At 44.1% G+C, this 24,709-nt stretch overlaps 1 protein-coding gene across 1 annotated transcript in view; it reads left to right on the forward strand.

Moving 5' to 3' along the window:
• LOC143988626 (vesicle-associated membrane protein 1-like) overlaps positions 1-24,709 on the forward strand; it is a 77,962-nt gene that overhangs the window by 10,776 nt on the left and 42,477 nt on the right. The window contains exons 2-3 of the mRNA XM_077488325.1: positions 3,959-4,028; positions 23,469-23,627. Coding sequence (XP_077344451.1) covers positions 3,959-4,028; positions 23,469-23,627 — 229 coding nt within the window. The remainder of the gene's footprint in view (positions 1-3,958; positions 4,029-23,468; positions 23,628-24,709) is intronic.

Here is a 24,709-nt window from a genome sequence, read left to right on the forward strand (position 1 = left end):
CGCCGTGTCCGGGTGACACGGGCGCATCGGGATCGCGCCGCTGCGCGGGCGCGATCCCGCTCCTTCTGATGGACGTTCCTGAACGTCCTATCAGGAGTAGATGGCTCCCACCCGGCCGTATATGTGCATTGGCCGGGTGGGAAGTGGTTAAGTACCAGAATTTAACCTGGCATCAGCCCCTTGAAATACAATTTTTTGTGATGACCAGCTGCATTCTGATAAGAGGAGAGTGACAAAGAACAAAGGTGTCCGTTTATGGAGATGTGAAAAAATGTCACTGCTTCATTCTCTGGCATTTTCAGAGGAGATCATTTTATATATATATATATATATATATATATATATATATATATACAGTGGTGTGAAAAAGTGTTTGCCCCCTTCCTCATTTCCTGTTCCTTTGCATGTTTGTCACACTTAAGTGTTTCGGAACATCAAACCAATTTAAACAATAGTCAAGGACAACACAAGTAAACACAAAATGCAATTTGTAAATGAAGGTGTTTATTATTAAAGGTGAAAAAAAATCCAAACCATCATGGCCCTGTGTGAAAAAGTGATTGCCCCCCTTGTTAAAACATACTATAACTGTGGTTGTCCACACCTGAGTTCAATTTCTCTAGCCACACCCAGGCCTGATTATTGCCACACCTGTTCACAATCAAGGCATCACTTAAATAGGAGCTGCTTGACACAGTAAGAGCCGGTTCACACAGCGGGCGATGCGAGGCGACACGACTCGCCTCGCCTCGCTCTCGCAAGTCGCCCCCGTTCTGTACAATGGAACCGTTCTGAGAGGAGCGACTCGAGTCGCTCCGACTCAGAAAAAAGGTTCCTGTACTACTTTTGGGCGACCTCGGGGCGACTTGCATTGACTTCTATACAGAAGTAATCTGCAAGTTGCCGCTGAGGTCGCAGCAGGTGGCGGCGAGGCAAGTCGGAGTCGCCTCGCCTCGCCTGCAGTGTGAACCGGCCCTTAGGTCCACCTGAAGATCCTTAAAAGCTACACATCATGCCGAGACCCAAAGAAATTCAGGAACAATTGAGAAAGAAAGTAATTGAGATCTATCAGTCTGGAAAGGGTTATAAAGCCATTTCCAAAGCTTTGGGAATCCAGCGAACCACAGTGAGAGCCATTATCCACAAATGGCGAAGACATGGAACAGTGGTGAACCTTCCCAGGAGTGGCCGGCCGCCCAAAATTACCCCAAGAGCGCAGCGACGACTCATCCAAGAGGTCACAAAAGACCCCACAACAACGTCCAAGGAACTGCAGACCTCACTTACCTCAGTTAAGGTCAGCGTTCATGCCTCCACCATCAGGAAAAGACTGGGCAAAAATGGCCTGCATGGCAGAGTTCCAAGGAGAAAACCACTGCTGAGCAAAAAGAACATCAAAGCTCGTCTCAATTTCTCCACAACACATCTTGATGATCCCCAAGACTTTTGGGACAACATTCTGTGGACCCATGAGACAAAAGTGGAACTCTTTGGAAGGTGTGTGTCCAAGTATATCTGGCGTAGAAGGAACACTGCATTTCATAAAAAGAACATTATACCAACAGTAAAATATGGTTGTGGTAGTGTGATGGTCTGGGGCTGTTTTGCTGCTTCAGGACCTGGAAGACTTGCCGTGATAAAAGGAACTATGAATTCTGCTGTCTACCAAGAGATCCTGAAGGAGAATGTCCGACCATCTGTTCGTGTACTCAAGCTGAAACGAACTTGGGTTCTGCAGCAGGACAATGATCCTAAACACACCAGCAAGTCCACCACCGAATGGCTGAAGAAAAACAAAATGAAGACTTTGGAGTGGCCTAGCCAAAGTCCTGACCTGAATCCTATTGAGATGTTGTGGTATGACCTTAAAAAGGCCGTTCATGCTCGAAAACCCTCTAATGTAACTGAATTAGGACAATTCTGCAAAGATGAGTGGGCCAAAATTCCTCCAGGACGCTGTAAAAGCCTCATTGCACGTTATCGCAAACGCTTGGTTGCAGTTGTTGCTGCTAAGGGTGGCCCAACCAGTTATTAGGTTTAGGGGGCAATCACTTTTTCACACAGGGCCATGATGGTTTGGATTTTTTTTCACCTTTAATAATAAACACCTTCATTTACAAATTGCATTTTGTGTTTACTTGTGTTGTCCTTGACTATTGTTTAAATTGGTTTGATGTTCCTAAACACTTAAGTGTGACAAACATGCAAAGGAACAGGAAATGAGGAAGGGGGCAAACACTTTTTCACACCACCGTATATATATATATATATATATATATATATATACATATACATATATATAATGTGTAGCACTGACCCCTGAAGGAGCTGCTGGTTTTGTTGGGCTTACCGTTACCTTCTTGACCTCGTCTGTGTCTAGGATTTCTCATGGCATATGGCCCAAAGAAATGCAAAAACTGACACTGGATCCACTTTTTTGGATGTTTATTTAAAAGATAACACAGTTTCTTAATGAAGGGTAGAGGGTTAGGAAGAAAGTTCAGGTACTTTTGGAACTGCAAAAATAGGAAGTCTCTCACAATAGAAATCCAGAGAATTACTGTTCCACAACTGGATTATTACAACCACCGGACAGACCTCCTCTCACTAGGCCCAGCAGCCGGTAGGGTGTTAAGATCCACATAGTGTCCTTCAATTGAGCCTCCAGGCTCCTTCTGAGAAGCCAGCCTTGCGCATGGCCTTCTCCTGAAGAGTCCTCCCCTGGATGCTTCTCCAGTTGCTGGGCCTCTCCTTAGATGAGACGGCACCGGACCACCTTTGAATCATTATGGCTTCATATCCATTCAGGCCCGTCCCTGCAGTTGCTTTGCCTCGGGCTATCTAGGAGGGGACATTTTTGTTTGTAGGGGGGGATTTGTGCTAGGAGGGGAAATTTAGGGGGTGGATTTGTGCTAGGAGGGGGGCTTTGGAGTGGGGGGGAGAAGATGTGTACTCGGAGGGGAGATTTGAGGGGTAAAGTATTTGTGCTAGGAGGGGTGACTTTTTTTGGGGAGAGGCTTTTGTCTTGGGGGGATGGGGGGCAAAGATTTGTGCTGGTAGGGGGATTTCAGCTGGGGGGGCTGATTTGCACTGGGAGGAGGGGGGATTTATGCTTAGCGGGTAAGCATGCAGGTTAGTGCTCAATTTTTTGGGGGGGTTCTTGCTGACACATAATGTTCATACATCTTTAGTGGTGGTGTAATTTTGCATGTTTGCCCTGGGCTCTAGGTGACCTTGTCCCCGGCACTGGGTAGGTGTCCAGGCCAGGGCCACACTGCCAGCCCCTGCTGCTGATGCAGTGTCACGATACGGTCTATAGGAGTTTGTGACAGAGATACGCAGAGGATGTGCGTTTTCAGGTCTGCTGAGCTTAACAGATAGACATCTCCAGTTTTATATGTGTGGAACCTGAGAGGAGTGACAAAACTGCCATCAGAGTATGGAGGCTGAATGTGAGTTTGTTGGTGAATGCTGCTGGAACTAACCACTGTGCTTTGCTGCTCCATTTGATGATCAAACATGGGAAGGAAGCCCTTAACACCGTAGAACAGTGATGGCGAACCTTGGCACTCCAGATGTTTTGGAACTACATTTCCCATGATGCTCAAGCACTCTGCGTTGTAGTGGAGCATCATGGCAAATGTAGTTCCAAAACATCTGGGGTGCCAAGGTTCCCCATCACTGCTGTAGAATGTGGACTGGCTCATTACAAGTCCTCTATTTAAAATTACATTTTGCAATATATAATATACACATTTATGTATAATACAAGCAATATATGATTATTAACACTGAAAATAGGTAATCTTTATGAGCAAACCGTATTTGAACATGTTTTTAAATTACAGATAACTTCACCTGTGCCATTTAGAGCAACACGTGTGAAAGTCCTGCTGAGATGTGTCTAAAGTTTGTAAATTGAATTTCATAGTCGTGAATTGTGTTCTTCTGTCATTAGGTCAAGCTCAGGAGGTCTTCCACCAAGCAGTAACCGGAAATTGCTTCAAACTCAGGCTCAAGTCGATGAGGTATGACAGATTTGACATTTACAGAGTTATTAAATAAAGAGAACAGCAAAGTGCAATAATCCACAGGAACTTATATCTTACTGATCTGATTGCACCCACCACTGCTGATCTGGTAACTGCATTACAACAGTCTTCTTTGCAATTCAGGTTTGAATATACCTGATGTATGTATTGCACTGGAACCCTGAAGCCAATGTATTCACTGGTGGGATAGGCGCCAAGGGGCACATGAAGACGCATTAAAGCGGAGGTCCACTGATGTTTTTTTTTTTCAAAACATTAACACCATCACATATTGACAATGGCACACTCACAGTTTTGGTGAATTATCTCCCCTGATGTCCGGTTTCGTTGTAAAGAATAAGTTAAAAAAAATGTGGAAGGCCGCTTGTGGGCATTTGAAGCTCACAAGCATTAACTTCCTGGTTCCAGTGATGCTGAGCTAATAGCATTCCTTGCTCGTTCCCACGCATGCTCAGTTGTAGCGACGCGGAGCGCCGTAAACTTCCTGGTTGCCCTCACAACGGGCGGCGTTGTAGGAAGTTCATCTTTCCAAATCCCGCGAGAACTTGGGGCGGGCCTCCGCAATAACTCCTGGGAACAATGACATGAGCTCTCAGGACATTACGTATATACCCGCAAAATACCCTCCCATAGCTGCAGGGATGATATACCAGAAACTAAGATGAAAAGCAGAAATACACAGGTACACTCGATTAAAAAAAAAAAAAAGTTCAGTTTAAGAATGAATACATTTATGCAATTTGATTGAGCAAAACGTATCAAATTGGGTGGACCTCCACTTTAAATATAAGACAGATGTAATTAAAAACCTAATGGCCTCATGTAAAATCTGAACTGTGGCTCCCTATCCATACAGCAAATTTAAAGTTTCCTATTCTTATTCTATTCAGAGTCCAATAATATAGGGGGTCCTTATACAATCTAAAGTTGACTTTGCCTGATTTCAGAATCACATGCTAGGGGCTGAAGTATCCTTGGCAAAGACAGGCTGGGGGTTATTATTTTGGTGAGGATACAGAGGGCAGCCAATGCCCTGCTTGAAATATACCCATCAGAAAGGCCAACATAGTGAAAGTTTTTCAGGAACGATAGAGGCCAAGCCATCATTCTGTATGTGACACAGAGAACTCACTGAAATACAAGGAACAACACACAAAAAGTGCATACAAATGAATATACAGTAAGAAGGGATAGAGATGACTGTAAGAGAGAGCGTTCAATTGTGTTGTGTTTAATCTCCTGATTTCTTTGTCTCATTGTCTGAATCTATTAAATAGCAGACAACGGTCTGGGGAAAGGAATTTAAAGATATGGAAATACAAATGTATTATGTGAAGGATGTAACAAACCAAGGAAAAGGAGGGTAGGAGCAGTTGTGACTAATGCCTGGTACACACAATGAGATTATCAGATGAATGATCATCCGTTTTGTTTTTTTCATGCTAGTCTTGTATCGAAAATGAATAGGTTACTAAGTACAAAAATTCTCATACTTCAGAATAAAAATTCAGAAGTGATGTAATGTGTTGCAGTGTATTAGTATTGTATTTTCGAATGACAAATTTACAAAGAAAATCATACAATCTGGTATTGCACGTGAAAAATTCTCGTATCCCATCGGATATTTTCGCATAAATTGTCATGATCGGCTTTTGGAAGCTGTGTACTATCGATCAGATTATCATGCAATCACTTCAAAAGCTGTATTTTCATACAACTGTCTGATCGTGTGTACAGACGGACCTTAAGTCACTTTACATGATGGGCACAGAAACAGTGGAACCTTCCACACCTCTCACAGCTATGCCACAGGTGAAAAGAGACTCGCTATAAAATAATAACAGGACAAGCTTTCTAAAAATAGAAGATTTCCCCACTTTATTACATATCAAAAAGCAGTGCAATGTATTTGACTATAAAAATTGTGAACAGATGAAAGATAACCATTATGTAGGATAGTTACATACCGTATATACTCGAGTATAGGCCGACCCGAATATAAGCCGAGGCCCCCAATTTACCCCCAAAAAAACTGGCAAACTTATTGACTCGTGTATAAGCCGAGGGTGAGACATGCCTGTCCATCCCTGTGTGTGTGTCCGTCCATCCCTGTGTGTCCGTCCATCCCTGTGTGTCCGTCCATCCCTGTGTGTCCGTCCATCCATCCCTGTGTGTGTGTGTGTCCATCCATCCATCCATCCCTGTGTGTGTGTGTCTCCATCCATCCATCCATCCATCCCTGTGTGTGTGTGTCTCCATCCATCCATCCCTGTGTGTGTGTGTCTCCATCCATCCATCCATCCCTGTGTGTGTGTGTGTATCCATCCATCCCTGTGTGTGTGTGTGTCTCCATCCATCCGTGTGTGTGTGTGTGTGTGTGTGTGTGTGTGTGTGTGTGTGTGTGTGTGTGTGTGTGTCCAGCCTACCTGTGTCCCGAGCCTCCGTCCCGTGCCTCCTTGCCTCTGTCCCGTGCCGTGCCTTGCCTCCGTCCCGTGTCGTGCCTTGCCTTGCCTCCGTCCCGTCCCGTCCCGTGCCGTGCCTTGCCTTGCCTCCGTCCCGTGCCCTCTTCGTCGGCGCCTCGGCGGCCATTGTAAAATTCAAAAGCCGCGCCTCCGCCTTCGCCTGTGATAGGCGGAACACTGAATTTCCCAGCAGCCTGTGTTCCGCCTATCACGGACATCGTATCATCCTCGTCCGTAGTACGAGGATGATACGATGTCCGTGATAGGCGGAACACAGGCTGCTGGGAAATTCAGTGTTCCGCCTATCACAGGCGAAGGCGGAGCCGGAGGCGCGGCTTTTGAATTATAGAATGGCCGCTGTCTGTCTGCTCGACACGCTGATCGAGCGGGCAGACAGCGATGACTCGAGTATAAGCCGAGGGGGGCACTTTCAGCCTCAAAAAAGAGGCTGAAAATCTCGGCTTATACTCGAGTATATACGGTAGTTGGTGAGGTTTAAAAAAGACATCAAGTCCCACTTGTGTGTGTGCTTTTACTGTATGTTAATATTACATTGTATACCTCTGTATGTTGTGGTCGTTAAGGTGCCCATCTAAAGCCCCATACAAACTATCAGATTTTCTGCTGATTTTTCATTCAGATTTACCTAAACCATATAATATGAGGTCAAACCTTAGGAGTTTCAATTTGTATCCAATCAGACAGGCCCTTGCACTACATGGTTTTGGTAAATCTAAAGACAGAAATCAGCAGAAAATCTGATAGTGTTTATGGGTCTTTACAGTTTTTTGAAATTACCAATGCTCCCTGCAAAAACCACTGTTTGTGGAAGAGAATTCCACATCCTTACCGCTCTTACAGTAAAGAACCCTCTACGCCAGGGATATGCAATTAGCGGACCTCCAGCTGCTCTACACAGTTTAAGGTTAAACCACTTCTCTTCTAATTTCAGTGAATGGCCGCGTGACTTTTTAAATTCCCTTGCATGGAAAAGTTTTATCCCTATTGTGGGGTCACCAGTATGGTATTTGTACATTGCAATCATATCCTCTCTCAAGCTTCTCATCTCCAGAGAGAATAAGTTCAGTGCTTGCAGTCTTTCCCCATAGCTGAGATCCTAGCATAGCATGATGTAGTGCCAACATCATCCCACCACTTATGCACTTCATGGCATCTGCCATATATTCGACTTTGCAAACAGCTTCCTTCAGTGCATTTCATTTCATCAGTGCAAAATTAGGGCATAGGGCTTACTGGACAGTAATCCAGTTAAGGTCCAGGAGAGGTAAAGAGGTCAGATAAATTTAACAAAAAATTTAATAATTTAATATTTCTAGGACTTTTTTGAATAGGCTAGCAAGGCAATTTTATTTTATTTAACATGATATTGACAAGCACAAAAACATTACCCAGTGTACATGTGGGGGCCCTCAATTGTGTAGTGTTCCTGATAACAATGAAATCATAAATTGCTGCAGGTTTTTTTAATGCATGTAATTCCAAGCAGCATTCATTTGGTGACAATTCAGTCTCTGCACACTAGGTGGCAGTAAAATAAACAAAATAACAGTAGGACAGTGTGCTGCTTACTTATTATGATATTATATTATTATATTATATTAGCAAATTAATTTAGCATTTTATGAAACTGACTTCTGTTTAACCATTTTGCCAAATCTACATTTTGTCCAACAATGCTCTCATACATTTTAGACCATAAAATTACTTTAATTGACATTAATACAGTGATCAGTGATAATACTAAACACTGTCACAGGACTAATGACACTGGCTGGGAAGGAGTAACATCTAGGACGATCAAGGGGTTAAATATGTGCCTAACTATGCGTAAAGGTGTGTACAGTGTGCTGCTTTTACTAACTGATCTCTAAGTTTCTCATCACTGCTTTGAACTGATGTTCCCTGTATACAGAGCACTGTGTTGAACAGAGCTTTGGGCTGTAAATGTACATAGCCAAACAGTATGTCCCAGCTGTGAATCATTGGCCGGGACTTGTTGACAGGCTCTCGCTGTGTACAATCACAGTGTGTGCGTGTGTGTGTGTGTGTGTGTGGGGGGGGGGGGTGGGGCATGCATGCGCTCTAAACCCAGAAGTAGGCAGTGACCTACCAGTACATCACTTTGCTCATGGTGGCCATTTTTCTGGTCACTGGCGCCCACTAACTTTTCTCTCCTATGACATGGGCTGAGAGGGAGGGGGGAGTGGTGATCTTCCTTCTGGCGCCACAGTTCCCACCGGGAGGAAGAGGGAGCTGGAACCCTCTAAATATAGTACAATGGGGTACATTACAGCCTTTCTTGTGTTTTTAAACAACAGCTTGCCTCTATAAAGTTATTTTTTTCTCTTAAACTGGCCATCTGCAAGCAGATGGGGCTGCTCAGGAATCTTCTCTCTGTTGTAGGCAGTCAAGTCTGAAACAGATCTGAACTTCCCCTTTAGTGTGTGATCTGTGTAAAAAAAAAAAAAAAAAAAACATCCCGCGTTAACACACAATGTGCAAAAACCAATATACGTATATGTTACCTCTAATTGACTTTCATGTGTTCCCACATCAAAAAAGAATATAGAAAAAAAAACACATATCAATATTATTCTGCCAAATATTCATGCCATCCAAATCCGTGAAAATTTTTTGCACCCTTCACCAATCTATGCAGCCACCACCATCCACTCAAACCGCTTACCTGTGTATATGACGTATACAAAGGTACAGTCAATTTGTGCCTTGCCCTTTCACCAGTGCTGGCGGTTGCTACACGTATTCACCAAATTTGTCAATACATAGTCTTCAATACTCCTTTAGGCTGGGTTCACACTGGAGCGATGCGGGAACGCCGCAAATCCGCTGCGTTTTCCCGCATCGCATGCCTCCCGCCGGCAGTTCACACTGCCCTATGCGGACTGCTGGGAGTGTCAGTGAAATGTTAATGACACCCCCAGATCAGTTCGCATATCGCAGTGCGATCTGCAAACTCGGGCAGGAATCGGATCGCATGGTGTGAACACCCATGCGATCCGATTCTGCTGCGGACCAAAAAAAGGGTCCTGTGCGAGTTTGGGGCGGGTGCGATGCGAATTCAGCCATACTATCTGTATGGGTGAACTCGCATCGCACAGAGACCGCATGTGATTTGCACTGCAGTGCGGTGCGAATCACATCCAGGTCTCCCAGCCGCAGCGGTGTGAACCCAGCCTTAGGGTCAGTTCACACTACTGTAACCTGAAAGTCACGTGATGTACAGTGACTTGATGCAACTCGAGTACTACTTTAATGTGAGTTTGAAGTGACTTTCAGGGAATGCCTGGGTGATCTACCTGTAATGTTAAAATAGATAACTGGGGGGTGGGTTGCGCTATGGAACCTTAAGAGTGAATATAGAAAAGAAAAGAAAAGGGAGATAATAGATGTGGCGCTTATACCTATATGGCTGTTTTATTCTTTTGGAGTGAATACTGCTCAGGGTAAAGCTAACCAGTAAGGATCAGTTCACACTGCCGTAACTTGGGATCTGACTTGTGAGAACCCAAGTCGCATGACATGTGAAATCCCATGTTAGTCAATGAGAGCTGTCTTAATTAGGACTACTGAAATTTCTCCAACTTTAGAAAAGGTTCCTGTACTACTTCAAGGTGTCTTCTATCCGACTAGAGTCGGATAGACTCTTCTATACCATAGACTTTAATGGAAGTTGCCTCCAAGTCAGATCCCCATCTATATTGATGTGATTTGGATCTAACATTACAGGTAAAAACAAAGGGAGATAATAGATGTGGCGCTTATACCTATATGTGGGGACTAGTCAGTGGCGGAACTACCGCCATAGCAACCCACGCGGTCGCTATGGGGCCCGCAGTCGCTATGGGGCCCGAAGCCTAGTGGAACTGCTGCCGAATGGGGGCCGCTGCCGAGCGGTCCGGGGCTCGGCAATGCATTGCAAACTTCTGTCCTGCCCAGAACACCGGCGTCAGCCCCCTCCCATCGTCGTGACGTCACTCGGCCGGAGGCTCGATGGGCGGAGCGTCAATGCAGAGCTACTGCAGCCTGCATACACAGGAACCAGGCAGCACCGCCGAGGAGGAACCAGACTCACCCTCACCCTCGCAAAATTTGCAGACCATTCATTGCAATCAGACAGAGGTACTGTACAAGCTAAAGTAAGCTGATGCAATGATGGGGCCAGACTGCAGTCTAAACATTTTGAACTGTCTGAGTTTAACTGATTTTTATAATATGCAGCATGGCGGGGGGGGGGGGGGGGGGGTGAATGTCCTGCACTGGTCACTGTAATTGTATTAATGTCCTGCACTGGTCACTGTAATTGTATTAATGTCCTGCACTGGTCACTGTAATTGTATTAATGTCCTGCACTGGTCACTGTAATTGTATTAATGTCCTGCACTGGTCACTGTAATTGTATTAATGTCCTGCACTGGTCACAGTCGAATGATTTTACTGGTTACGGTCACTGATGAATGATTTTACTGGTCACAGATGAATGATTTTACTGGTCACGGTCGAATGATTTTACTGGTCACGGTCGAATGATTTTACTGGTCACGGTCACTGATGAATGATTTTACTGGTTACAGTCACTGATGAATGAATTAACTGGTCACGGTCACTGATGAATGAATTTACTGGTCAAGGTCACTGATGAATGATTTTACTGGTCACGGTCACTGATGAATGATTTTACTGGTCACTGATGAATGATTTTACTGGTCACGGTCGAATGATTTTACTGGTCACGGTCGAAATGATTTTACTGGTCACGGTCACTGATGAATGATTTTACTGGTTACAGTCACTGATGAATGAATTAACTGGTCACGGTCACTGATGAATGAATTTACTGGTCAAGGTCACTGATGAATGATTTTACTGGTTATGGTCACTGATGAATGATTTTACTGGTCACGGTCGAATGATTTTACTGGTCACGGTCGAATGATTTTACTGGTCACGGTCACTGATGAATGATTTTACTGGTCACGGTCACTGATGAATGATTTTACTGGTCACTGTGGAATGATTTTAGTGGTCAGTCACTGATGAATAAATTTACTGGTCACTGATGAATGATTTTACTGGTCATGGTCACTGATGAATGATTTTACTGGTCACAGTCACTGATGAATACATTTACTGGTCACGGGCACTGATGAATGATTTTACTGGTCACTGTGGAATGATTTTACTGGTCACGGTCACTGATGAATAAATTTACTGGTCACGGGCACTGATGAATTAATGTCCTGCACTGGTCACAGTAATTGTATTAATGTCCTGCACAGCACTGGTCACAGTAATCGTATTCATGTCCTGCACTGGTCACGGTCACTGATGAATGATTTTACTGGTCACTGATGAATGATTTTACTGGTCACGGTCACTGATGAATGATTTTACTGGTCACTGATGAATGATTTTACTGGTCACTGATGAATGATTTTACTGGTCACTGATGAATGATTTTACTGGTCACGGTCACTGATGAATGATTTTACTGGTCACGGTCACTGATGAATGATTTTACTGGTTACGGTCACTGATGAATGATTTTACTGGTCACAGATGAATGATTTTACTGGTCACGGTCGAATGATTTTACTGGTCATGGTCGAATGATTTTACTGGTCACGGTCACTGATGAATGATTTTACTGGTCACTGTGGAATGATTTTAGTGGTCAGTCACTGATGAATAAATTTACTGGTCACTGATGAATGATTTTACTGGTCATGGTCACTGATGAATGATTTTACTGGTCACTGTGGAATGATTTTACTGGTCACAGTCACTGATGAATAAATTTACTGGTCACGGGCACTGATGAATTAATGTCCTGCACTGGTCACTGTAATTGTATTAATGTCCTGCACTGGTCACTGTAATTGTATTAATGTCCTGCACTGGTCACTGTAATTGTATTAATGTCCTGCACTGGTCACTGTAATTGTATTAATGTCCTGCACTGGTCACTGTAATTGTATTAATGTCCTGCACTGGTCACGGTCACTGATGAATGATTTTACTGGTCACGGTCGAATGATTTTACTGGTTACGGTCACTGATGAATGAATTTACTGGGGGGGGGGGCTGTTTGCAGGGGGGCCCCATACAACATTTTGCTATGGGGCCCTGTGATTTCTAGTTACGCCCCTGGGACTAGTAGTGTGTTAATATATAAAATGTGAATAAAAGTGTGCTATGTTGTGTTGGTCAATTTTCACATGTGTGAGAATATATAATTCTTAAAGTGCTAATTGATTTTGGGCCAAAATATGTATAATATATATTTTCCAGCGTGCTGGTTCAAAAACCCAAAATTAAAAATTAAATAAAAATTAAATAAAAATACAAATACAATAAACTCAAAGTGCACAACAATAGCAACAGATCACGATATGGCAAAACCTATAACTTTCATGCTATATTTATCTCTATGGCAATATGCAATTATTAAGGTGCACGTGCAAATAAATTCCTGTAAAACTTTAAGTGGAGACTAAAAGTGATACCTGGTAAACTAACCGTGAGAAAAATATATTAAAGTATACTACGTATATTAAGGTGTCAAAATATAATAAATAAATATATATAAAATGTCACAGTGGTAGCATGAACTGGTCTGCTAGTGATGCTATACAAAAATTGATATAGAATTAATATAAAACCTAAGTACCATATACATGAAGCAAAAACGTGGTAAAATGATATAATGCAAAAAGATTAAAATAAATAAAGATAAGAATATGCAAAAAACATGCAAAATTTGTGCAAGAAAATGTGCAAAAAATGCAGGCAAGTTCTAAACATTAGACGTGATGGAGCAAGTCTCTATTAAGTGGCGGAAAAAACCGCAGGTGCAAAAAAGGAGGGGAGTGCTGTTTTCCAACTGTGTTCTTCACATTCGGTGGCTTAAAAGGGTGTTAAATTATTATGCTCTCACCAGAAGGAGGACCCCATCCGGGGTGGATCAACTTTCACAATATTAGCTATTGTGTGGCTCTCTGGCTTCCTTCCGCTTTAAAGGTTAGGGATCCCTCGTTCCTCCGTGAGTGCAATAAGCCCCGTTTATATAGAGTAGAGAAGAGGCACATCCATAGTGTGATACCGTTTTAAAGAATTTTTATTGCAGTAAATAGATAAAAAATTACTCACAAACAAGTAGTTTAAAAGTGCGGTTGTATGTACCGCTTTTAAAATTCCCGCTCTGCAATCTCCGTCTGAGCTCGAGGTGTACGCTGCTTGGCCACGCCCTACGCGTTTCGTCACACGGACGTCATTCTTTAAAACGGTATGACACTATGGATGTGCCTCTTCTCTACTCTATATAAACGGGGCTTATTGCACTCACGGAGGAACGAGGGATCCCTAACCTTTAAAGCGGAAGGAAGCCAGAGAGCCACACAATAGCTAATATTGTGAAAGTTGATCCACCCCGGATGGGGTCCTCCTTCTGGTGAGAGCATAATAATTTAACACCCTTTTAAGCCACCGAATGTGAAGAACACAGTTGGAAAACAGCACTCCCCTCCTTTTTTGCACCTGCGGTTTTTTCCGCCACTTAATAGAGACTTGCTCCATCACGTCTAATGTTTAGAACTTGCCTGCATTTTTTGCACATTTTCTTGCACAAATTTTGCATGTTATTTGCATATTCTTATCTTTATTTATTTTAATCTTTTTGCATTATATCATTTTACCACGTTTTTGCTTCATGTATATGGTACTTAGGTTTTATATTAATTCTATATCAATTTTTGTATAGCATCACTAGCAGACCAGTTCATGCTACCACTGTGACATTTTATATATATTTATTTATTATATTTTGACACCTTAATATACGTAGTATACTTTAATATATTTTTCTCACGGTTAGTTTACCAGGTATCACTTTTAGTCTCCACTTAAAGTTTTACAGGAATTTTATTTGCACGTGCACCTTAATAATTGCATATTGCCATAGAGATAAATATAGCATGAAAGTTATAGGTTTTGCCATATCGTGATCTGTTGCTATTGTTGTGCACTTTGAGTTTATTGTATTTTTATTTAATTTTTAATTTTGGGTTTTTGAACCAGCACGCTGGAAAATATATATTATACATATTTTGGCCCAAAATCAATTAGCACTTTAAGAATTATATATTCTCACACATGTGAAAATTGACCAACACAACATAGCACACTTTTATTCACATTTTATATATTAACACACTACTAGTCCCCACATATAGGTATAAGCGCCACATCTATTATCTCCCTTTGTTTTTACCTGTAATGTTAGATCCAAATCACATCAATATAGATGGGGATCTGACTTGGAGGCAACTTCCATTAAAGTCTATGGTATAGAAGAGTCTATCCGACTCTAGTCGGATAGAAGACACCTTGAAGTAGTACAGGAACCTTTTCTAAAGTTGGAGAAATTTCAGTAGTCCTAATTAAGACAGCTCTCATTGACTAACATGGGATTTCACATGTCATGCGACTTGGGTTCTCACAAGTCAGATCCCAAGTTACGGCAGTGTGAACTGATCCTTACTGGTTAGCTTTACCCTGAGCAGTATTCACTCCAAAAGAATAAAACAGCCTCTCATTGTGCACATTCTCATATAACCATCCCTTTATTAAAAACAAGTATAAAGGCACTTCCATCCAGTGCACATACAATTATCACCTCCTTTCAAAATATATCATTGCTCCTTGAGAACCAGCATTGACATCAGTATGTGTACATTTGCTTCCTTCTGGTTCCAGTCGTGATAACGTCACATGGCTCCACCATTGGCTCCACCATTGGCTCCACCCTTAACGTATTTCGTTACATGATCCATGACTTCCTCAAAGGAACCTTTTTTTTTTTTTCTGTTCTCATCTGCATAAGGGGCTTGGGTGGGTGGGTATAGAAACTTCAGGGAGGCATGTCAGCAGGAGGCAGAGAAACAGAAGTACACTGATCTTCCCAGTGAAGAGCTGGGGGGGGGGGGGGGGGTTGTGTCAAGACAAGTGCAATGGACAAAAGCCACAATTGGAAGCCGGAAGCAGACAATATGGCCCTCTGTTGGACAGGTTGAAGTTTGCCTAATGATTAAATGTTTTTGCAGAAGAGTTGGAAAGTTATAAACTGACTTTGGTAATTCCAGTGATAAAGGTTTTAAAATATATTTCACTAGTGCACTATATGCTGCAAAGAGAAGCACTATTTTAAAGCTTTCATATTGTTTAGCATGACAGTGTGTGGCTTATTAATTTGTACCGCAATGCGTAAAGTGCAGTATTTTCTAGTAAGCAATCAACAAGCATAGTTGATTGTTACCACTGCACTAATCTGTTGAAAAGTAAGATCTATTGTAGTGGGTTACTGCTCTGTCATGTTAAAAGTGCCCTATGTAGTGCATTATAAAGTATGTGAATTGAAGAAAATTGCAATGTTACTTAAAGCAGTTCTGCACCTTTAAAAAAAAATATTAAAAGCCAGCAGCTACAAATATTGCAGCTGCTGACTTTTAATAAATTCACACTTACCTGTCCCAGGGTCCAGCGATGCCGGCGGCATATGACGAGCGATCGCTCATCTCTCTGCTGCCCCCACCGCCATCCTCTGTCAGGGGATCGGGAAGTGAAGCGCTGCGGCTTCACTGCCCGGTTCCCTACTGCGCATGCGCGAGTCGTGCTGCACGTCTCTGCTGGTCCCCGCTGTGTCCTGGGAACTGTGTGTTTCCCAGAACACAACGGGGGGTGGGGCATCTGTGGCATCTGAAAGGTGCCGATTGTGGCACCGGAGGGGGGGAGGGATCACATGAGCGGAACATCCACTTTAGGTTGGAGAACCGCTTTAAGGTGATCCTCTAACCACATCTTTACTTCCAAAAAAAAATGGGTAGAAGAGTATCTACACACCCTTCTGACAGCCTGTGTCTTGAAATGCCACTGCTTTGCTTGTCTATTCTCTGCAGGCATTCTACATTTCTGGATGGGTCAAACACCCAAATTTAGGATGTAACATAGTGCAAATACACCCCCTCCCCCCAATTGATACATCTTTTAGCTCTCCAGCTGAAAGCAAATACCCCAGTGTGTAGTAGCCAGGTGCTTGGCTAAGATTTAGAGTGAGAGAAACACTGGCTGCAGCTGCTCTCTGTAGCTGCTGTCCTGCATTGATGAACTAGTTAATAGCTATATCAGCAAGAGGAGGGAGCCTCTGAGCAGGAGCTTTTGAACTACATTCTCCAGAGAGGAGATTGCCAGAAGGGGGGTATAGAGTTGCATTTTCCCAGGCTGTACAAAATGCTTCCTCTTGCCATGAAGGAGAGCAGAGAGTGCACATCGCTGTCCAGGATACACCATCACTGCTGCATGTTGTTGGCCTGAGCAGGATCCAGGCCGCTGAGTTTGGGGGTGTGGACAGAGTCACCTGGGTGCAGATCAGAGTGGACTAATTGCTGTGTGTGACCGGATTGTGAGCTGCAATATCACTGGGACTGGTGCGCTGCTGTAGTTGGGGATTTACTATCTGCTGCTAGAGAAACTTTGCCCTTGAAGAACCAACCATACAACTATTTAGTAGCCCTATTGCTGCCTGCAGGTTTGACTGGGACTGTTCTCATGTGTACCATTAGTACAATTGGGAACTAACGCTAGCCGTCTGAAGAGTTTGAACTAAAGACTGCCCCTTTACAGCTGCTACACAGAGACCTTTACCCAGTGGCAGAATTACCAGGGTCACAACAGTCACACTTGCGACAGAGCTCTGGTATTCCGTCACTGTGGGGGGGGGGGGGGGCAGCGGGGTTGCTATTCACAGGGCTCTGAGTGGAGAGAGCATGTCTCTCATGGAACAGCAGCACAGAGACACCAGAATTGACAGTTCCATTTCCCTCTTCGTCCATCCTCTCTTGATCGTGATGACACAGGACACAGCTGATCTGCTCCCCCTTCTCCCCCCTCCCCTCTCCTGTGTATGCTCCGCGGGCAGTCAAGTGTGAAGCTAACGAGCTTACATTTCCCATGGAGCACACACAGGAGCGGGGAGGGGGAGAAAGGGGAAGCAGATCAGCTTTGTCCTCTGTCATCCTGTGTGAGAGAGGATGGACAGAGTGGGAAAGAAAACTGTCAATGCCGGTGTTTCTGTGCTGCTGTTACATGAGAGAATCGCTCTCCGCTCAGAGCCGTGCTGTCCTAAGACAGAGAACTCTGATTGGTACTGATAGAAGGCACTGATAGTGGACACCGATAGAAGGCACTGATAATGGACACTGATAGAAGGCACTGATGGACACTGATAGAGGACACTGATGGGCACTGATAGGGGGCACCGATGGGAGGCACTGATAGGATTTACTGATGAGCACTGAAGGGAGTCACTGATAGGGGGCACTGAAAAGGCACTAGGGGGCACTGATAGGGGGGCACTGATAAGGCACCAGGGGGCACTGATAGGGGGCACTGATAGGGGGCACTGATAGGGGGCACCAATGGGAGGCACTGATGGGCACTGATAGGAAGCACTGTATTTACTGATGAGCACTGAAGGGGTGGCACTTATAGGGAGCACTGATAGGTGGCACTGAGAAGGCACTAGGAGGCACTGAGAGGGAACAAGGGGGCACTGATGGGAGGCGGCGATGGGAGGCACTGATGAGCACTGATAGGAGGCACAGATAGGATTTGCTGATGGGCACTGATAGGGGGTACTGATAGGAGGCATTGATGGCCACTTATAGGTGGCACTGATGGACATTGATGAGCACTGATAGGCAGAACTCATAGGTTGCACTGATGGGCACCTAGGAACACTGATAGGCAGAGCTCAGGCAGTATTTATGGACACTGATGAGCAGCAGTGAAGAGTACTGATAGGTGGCATGGATGGACGATGTTAGGTGGCATTAATGAGCACTGATAGGTGGTGCTGATAGGTAGAATTGATGGGCACTAATAGGCGGAATTAATGAGCACTGATAGGTAACAATGGTAGGTGGCATTGATGGGCACTGATAGATGGTACTGATGATTGGGGCACTGATTATCAGTGTAAACAATTTACTGGCATTCTTGACAGTTAATGGCAGTCTTTCCCTAACAGACACAGCGTGAGAGGAAAGGGCTGCCGATAACCGGCAAGTCTGTTTACACGTGATCAGCTGACATCACATCGTAAAGGGCCATTGTGATTGCGCTGGATGCACGTCCCAGGGGGCATGCAGGAAGCACAATTTTGGGAGGATGTCCATGGACACCCTCCCAAAATTGGAAGCCCAGGGCTCGGATAGAAGGGGGGGCCCATCATGGTTTCTTTGACCGGGGCCCTGAAGGTACTAGTTACACCTCTGCCTTTACCTATTGTGCTAAGAGTTACCTCCTAGGGGACATTGTCCTAGAGCGCACTTTATTGGACTAGTTATATTATTATTATTCAGATTATAGTTAATGCTTATATGCGCTGTTTATTGCTGACTTTGATGATTTATGCGTTGATTCGAGTTTAATGGGAAAGAACTTTATTCTAGGTTACTCTTACATAGTGATTTTACTGTCTAGCAGACTGTGTCTGAATCTACCTTCTGTATGCTCATATATTCTCAAACCATCATTCCTTCTAACCTGTACCAATACATTGAGTTAATTTACCACTAAACAGTCTTGTGACTATTTCCTGGTAGTAACTCACAGCCAAGTAAAAGGTATCTATACGTGTGTTTTGATAAGTGCATGCATTAACTTTTGTTAAATCAAGTGTGTCAGCGGGACTAAGGTTGTTTTTGGAGTCAAGGCGCAGAATGGAGAACCCAAATAACTAAGAGGTTCCTTTCCAGTATAGGCAGGGAGCTGAAGGAAGTGTCAGAAAAGGAAACTGTTATTAATATTTGAATATAAATCCATTTGAATTCAAGTAAACCCACGGTGGGCTATTGACAAAAGATTTACAAACCATTAAAAAATAGTAAATGAGCTTTAACCACTTACCACAAAACCTACTATAATGATATGGCCAGGCTGGAGTACCAGTATCCCAGGAGGATGTCATATGATGTCCTCCATTCACGAGCCTCATGCATGCCCTAGGGACCACGCAGCAGTGATCTGCTGTGTCCAGTGACAGAATAGAATAGATAGAAGATCATTGTACCAGGCTGGCCCTAGTACCATGTAATCACTGTAACCAATCACAGCAATTGCATTTCAGTTTTACACAGTGGCTTGTCATTCGTAGCCATTCATTGTTTTCCATTGTAATCTCTGTGATTGGTCATAGTGATCACATGGTACAGGGCCAATCACAGCTATCACAATTATACACAATGGAACCTGAATGGATGCCATTCATGAAAATTATTGCTTATACAGTGATCATAACTGTTATAAGCAATCAGTGTAAAAAAAATCCTGATCATCTCCCCAGACCAGTACAGTGTCGTTATGGGGACACTGCTGCTCTGGTCACAGTATGTAAAAAAAGAATGATAAAAATGTTAAAAATTTGTATTAATTATTATGTCATCAGTCAGTGTCCCTAATCACAACCACACCAGTCATATGGTGACTGGTGATGGTGGCTAGTGGTGACCCCTGTACACAGGACAGAGTGGAGTCAAAACGTGAATGGTCCTTCTCAGTCTGGAACTGTTTTGAGGAGTTGCATTAAAAAACTTAAAAAAGGTCCACTATTGGTGTAAGTGGCAGCAATAATAACCCTCAACCTTGGTGTCAGTGGCAGCAATAGAAACCCCAGATTTCATGTCAGTGGCAGCAATAGTAATCCTTAGCATTGTTGTCAGTAGGTACAAAAATAAAGCTCAGCACTGCTGTAACTGGCACACAAGCCTGGTACACACTAATAGTTTATTTTCACTTAACCCAGCTCCGATCTGATGTTAGTACAGTGGTCCCACCCACTGCGCTGTTGTTTTCTGACAGGGGGACGGCCCCCCTCCCCCCATCAGAACACTCTGGTCAGTGCTCTCAGCCATTGACCTAGAGCAATGATTGGGAGCTGTTCGGCTGCTGGTTTTCCAGCTGGCTTCTGTTGGACTAGCTGACATAAACATGAGTCAAATGTCAGCCGGTTCTTATTGAATCGGCTGATGTCTCCCGACATTCGGCCCGTGTGTACGGGGCTTAAGTCCCAGTGACAGTGTCCCCTAGGACTAAAAGACAAGGTTAATCTCTCTAATGGGGAAGAAAGTTTGAAAAACATTTTTTCGCTTTCTATGTACTCTAAAGCCCTGTACACAGGGGCCGAATGTTGGGAATGTTCGGCCCGTGTGTATGTCAGCCAGCCAAACAGCCAGCTTCTGTTGGACGAGCATGCTGGAAAACCAGCAGCCGACCGACTCTCGATCAGCACTCTCAGCCAATGTGGCAGCCAGTGGTAGCTGGTGTTTTTTTTTGGGAAGGTTCAATCGTACAACCCCCTGTGGGTCAGTCAGATACACAATTACCTCATCTATGGAGCGGGCAGCGCTTTTGTCTGGACGGTGGTTTCGCTTGCATTGTGGCGGCCGTGCTCCTTCTTCCTCCTCCATGGCCAACAGGATTGCTTCTCTATTTGGCCAATCAGGAAATGGGTCTCAAGACTCACTTCCTGATTAGCCAGGAGGAGAATCAGTGTGACAGTAGTGAATATTCATTTGCTATTGTCACACAACTGGGTGGGATTGGGGTGCAGAGCCCACCCTTTTTGAATCCTATTAGAGCCTCTGGCTCTAATCACGTGCTTAAAAATCAAACAAACATCAGAATCCAAGCATCCGGCGCCCCGCATGTAGATTAGGGAGCCGAACGCACATGGATAGGGGGAGATCGATGTACTAACATTGGATCGTAAGTACAGCAGCTCTGACCAGAGCTGTCAGGTTTTTTTCATTCAACCCAGTGAGTTTAAAAGAACTATTAGTGTGTACCAGTCTTAAAGTGGTTGTAAACCCTTACAAACCACTTTGACCTACAGGTAAGCCTAGATTAAAGCTTACCTGTAGGTCCAAGAAATATCTCCCAAACCTATACAGTTTAGGAGATATTTGCCCGAAGACGGGCACCGCTATCTACGGCGCATGCGCCGTAGACAACGGCGCGCAGGCGCACTGAGCAGGGCATCGTCGATGACGGCAATGCCGCGAGTCTCGGCTCCCGTGCGCATGCACGGGAGTGACGTCATCACTGCTCCGGCGAATCACAGCGCCGGAGCAGCGAGACCCACGGAGACCCACCAAGAAGATGGACGCTCGGAACTACAGGGGACAGCGGTTACTTCGCTGGCTCCTGTGTCAGGTAAGTGACACATAATGGACTACTATGCGATGCATAGTAGTACATTATGCTTTGCCTTTACAGGGAATGAAAGAGGAAGTAAACTCATCAGGGTTTACTTCCTCTTTAAGGACACAATTTTTAGGGCTGAATGGTTCTATATTGCTTTTGCTGTAGGGCCCAGTTATTATCTTAGCTTGTGATGTGTCCTGTATGCTATGTAGTTATTGTAAGAGATGTTCAAATCAGAAACAGCATGTACGTAGCGGTACCCCCCCTAGGGGTTGCTGAGTGTAGTGGTCCATCTGTCACCCTACACAGGTACACACTTTTCAAGCATCCAGAGACAAGAAAGCAGTCCTTGCACTTCTTTTTTTTGTATTTTATTGAGGGGAATTTAACTTGGATGGGGATAGGAACTTATGAGATGCCCAGGTAATTGACAATCAAAGTTTGGGACCAACTATATACACCTCGGTATATACAATCTCCTCTTCCCCGCCTGTACTTCCTTGCTTGCAGACTATCATCACTCTTTACTCCTCCAGCACATCACTTGTTTGCACTTCCTGATTCAGCTATCACTGTAAGCCTGACAGTGGCTTAGCCAGGCCCAAAGCAGATGCCCTTTGCAGGCAGGGACTGTGGGCCCCTATGGTGTAGCAAAAGTAGAATGTTTCAGTGCTAGCAGTCCCTGTGGCTACTGCTCCCAATACCACCTCTTAAGGCACTGCCAGCCCTCCTGGCTGCAGCTGCCTCACTCCACTGCCCATGCCACCACAATCCTCTAGACTGGCTCAGCACCCATCTCAGACTGCTGCATCCCAGTCCTCTCAGGTGTGCCTCCCAGTCCTCCCAACTGTGTGAACACTCACCAGCCCTCTTGGCTGCCTCTTCAGAACTCCTGAAGACTTGCCTGGCAGTGTTCTCCCACTGTCCTCTCTTGCTCCTCCTGTACCTCCTGGTCAGAACTCCTCTGTAGGTTGTAAGAGGGTCCCGTCCGCACCCGAGCCCAGGCCCAAGGTCACTCCCCCAGACTGGGGAGCTCCATCTCCATCTTCCACCCGATAAACTCCTCCCCAGCTGGGCTGACCGTGGGTATTTAAGGAGGCCTGCCCCCTGCCAATCCAGATTGGGGATTGGTCAGGGCTCCTCAGAATACCCCAGGCAGCTCCACCTCTCTTTCAGGAAAACACGAGAACATTCTGGAAAGAAGTGGGAGGTCCTGGTGATACTACCCGTGAGTCACCCAGCGCTACCCTGACCCACTCCCAGCCCAGATCAAAACACAGCCAGGCTTGGCTGGCCACCAAACCTGGAAATGTAGCTGCCCTCATAAAATGTACTACTCCTCTAGCACATTAGAGGGTGCTACACATTTAAATGTCTGTTACTGCATGGCCAGCCTAAAATATTTATTCTTCAATCTAATTAAATTCTATTTATTTTGTGTATTATTATTATTTTTTTGCTATTATTTTTCTGCTTTTCCACATTTCTTGCACTGTTGATAACATTGTCTTTCTGGGGATAAAACCTTCATCTTTAACAATTGAAGTTACTGGGACACAAAGTTTATTCTGTACTGTTTTGTGATTTGCGCCACATTAACTTCTCTGATGATGATGTCTGTGTTTTTTGTTTTGCTGGTTGCTGATGGTGGTGGCAGGTGGTGGACATCATGCGTGTAAATGTGGACAAGGTTCTAGATCGCGATCAGAAGCTGTCAGAGCTGGATAACAGGGCAGATGCACTTCAGGCCGGGGCCTCACAGTTTGAGACAAGTGCAGCCAAACTTAAGAGGAAATACTGGTGGAGGAACTGCAAGGTGAGAAGCATTAATCTGAGGACAACAAAGTGGAAATCCTTTATGAATAAAGCTAGAATTTTATGGTAGTTATTTATATATACTCATCAAATGTACATTAAGGGGAAAGGTACTAAGGAACTCACAAGACTGCTAAACTAATAAATTAAAGTTCGTAGATCATACTGCCCTAACAAAAAAATAAAAAATACGCTTTAATGACGCATCCCCTAGCTACCCACGATGATTCCTGATTATTATCACTAAAATCACTAACTAAACAAGCTGTATGCAAATGTTTTTATTCACTGGTCAAGAACCTGAAGGAAAAGTACAGATGCTTGCATGTTAGGTGAGCTACATGTGGGTATGGCTTGACCAACATACCCAAAAAGTGGGTAGTCAATGCAAGTTGGTACTTAAACAATAATTTATATTGTGGATTTTACAGAAATGCTACCACATATATTGCAAGTTAGACATTACCTTTCTGATTGAAGAAGTGTATATCAACAAGGCACTTTTTCATGAGCAATATACAATGAGTTTACAGACCACAGAATACCCGGGGAGTAATTCCAGATTACTGGGTTGTTCTGAGTTTTCCAGAATCCTTGCAGTTTATCTGGCTGATGGTGGGAAACTGTTCCAAGAAGCTGGCAAAAGATATATCCTGTAAAAGGAAACCTACTCTTTCTCTCCTTGTCAGGTACCTCTCCTGAACACTGCTCCTACTCTCTCCATAGACCTACTCCCACACTGTGGGCACCCTGAATGACACATAAAATGCTATTTAAGCACTTCCGTATCAAGATGGCCACCTAAATTTCCTGGAATTTCAGCATCCTATTGGAGATGCTGGCCTTCCCAAGATGGCTGCCTGGAGCCCATACTCATCCATGTTTTTATGGACCTGGCTTTGTGCACTGGTCAAAATCATTTGGTGGATGGGGGAGATTATGGTGTGGGGTTGTTTTTCAGGGGTTGGGCTTGGTCTCTTAGTTCCAGTTAAGGGAACCCTTAAGGCATCAGCATATCAAGATATTTTGGATTATTTCGTGCTCCTAACTTTGTGTGAATAGTTTGGGGATGGCCCCTTCCTG

This window comes from Lithobates pipiens, unplaced genomic scaffold (assembly GCF_037356315.1).
Source record: "Lithobates pipiens isolate NorthernLeopardFrog02 unplaced genomic scaffold, aLitPip1_a1.2 Scaffold_18, whole genome shotgun sequence".
Taxonomy (NCBI): domain Eukaryota; kingdom Metazoa; phylum Chordata; class Amphibia; order Anura; family Ranidae; genus Lithobates; species Lithobates pipiens.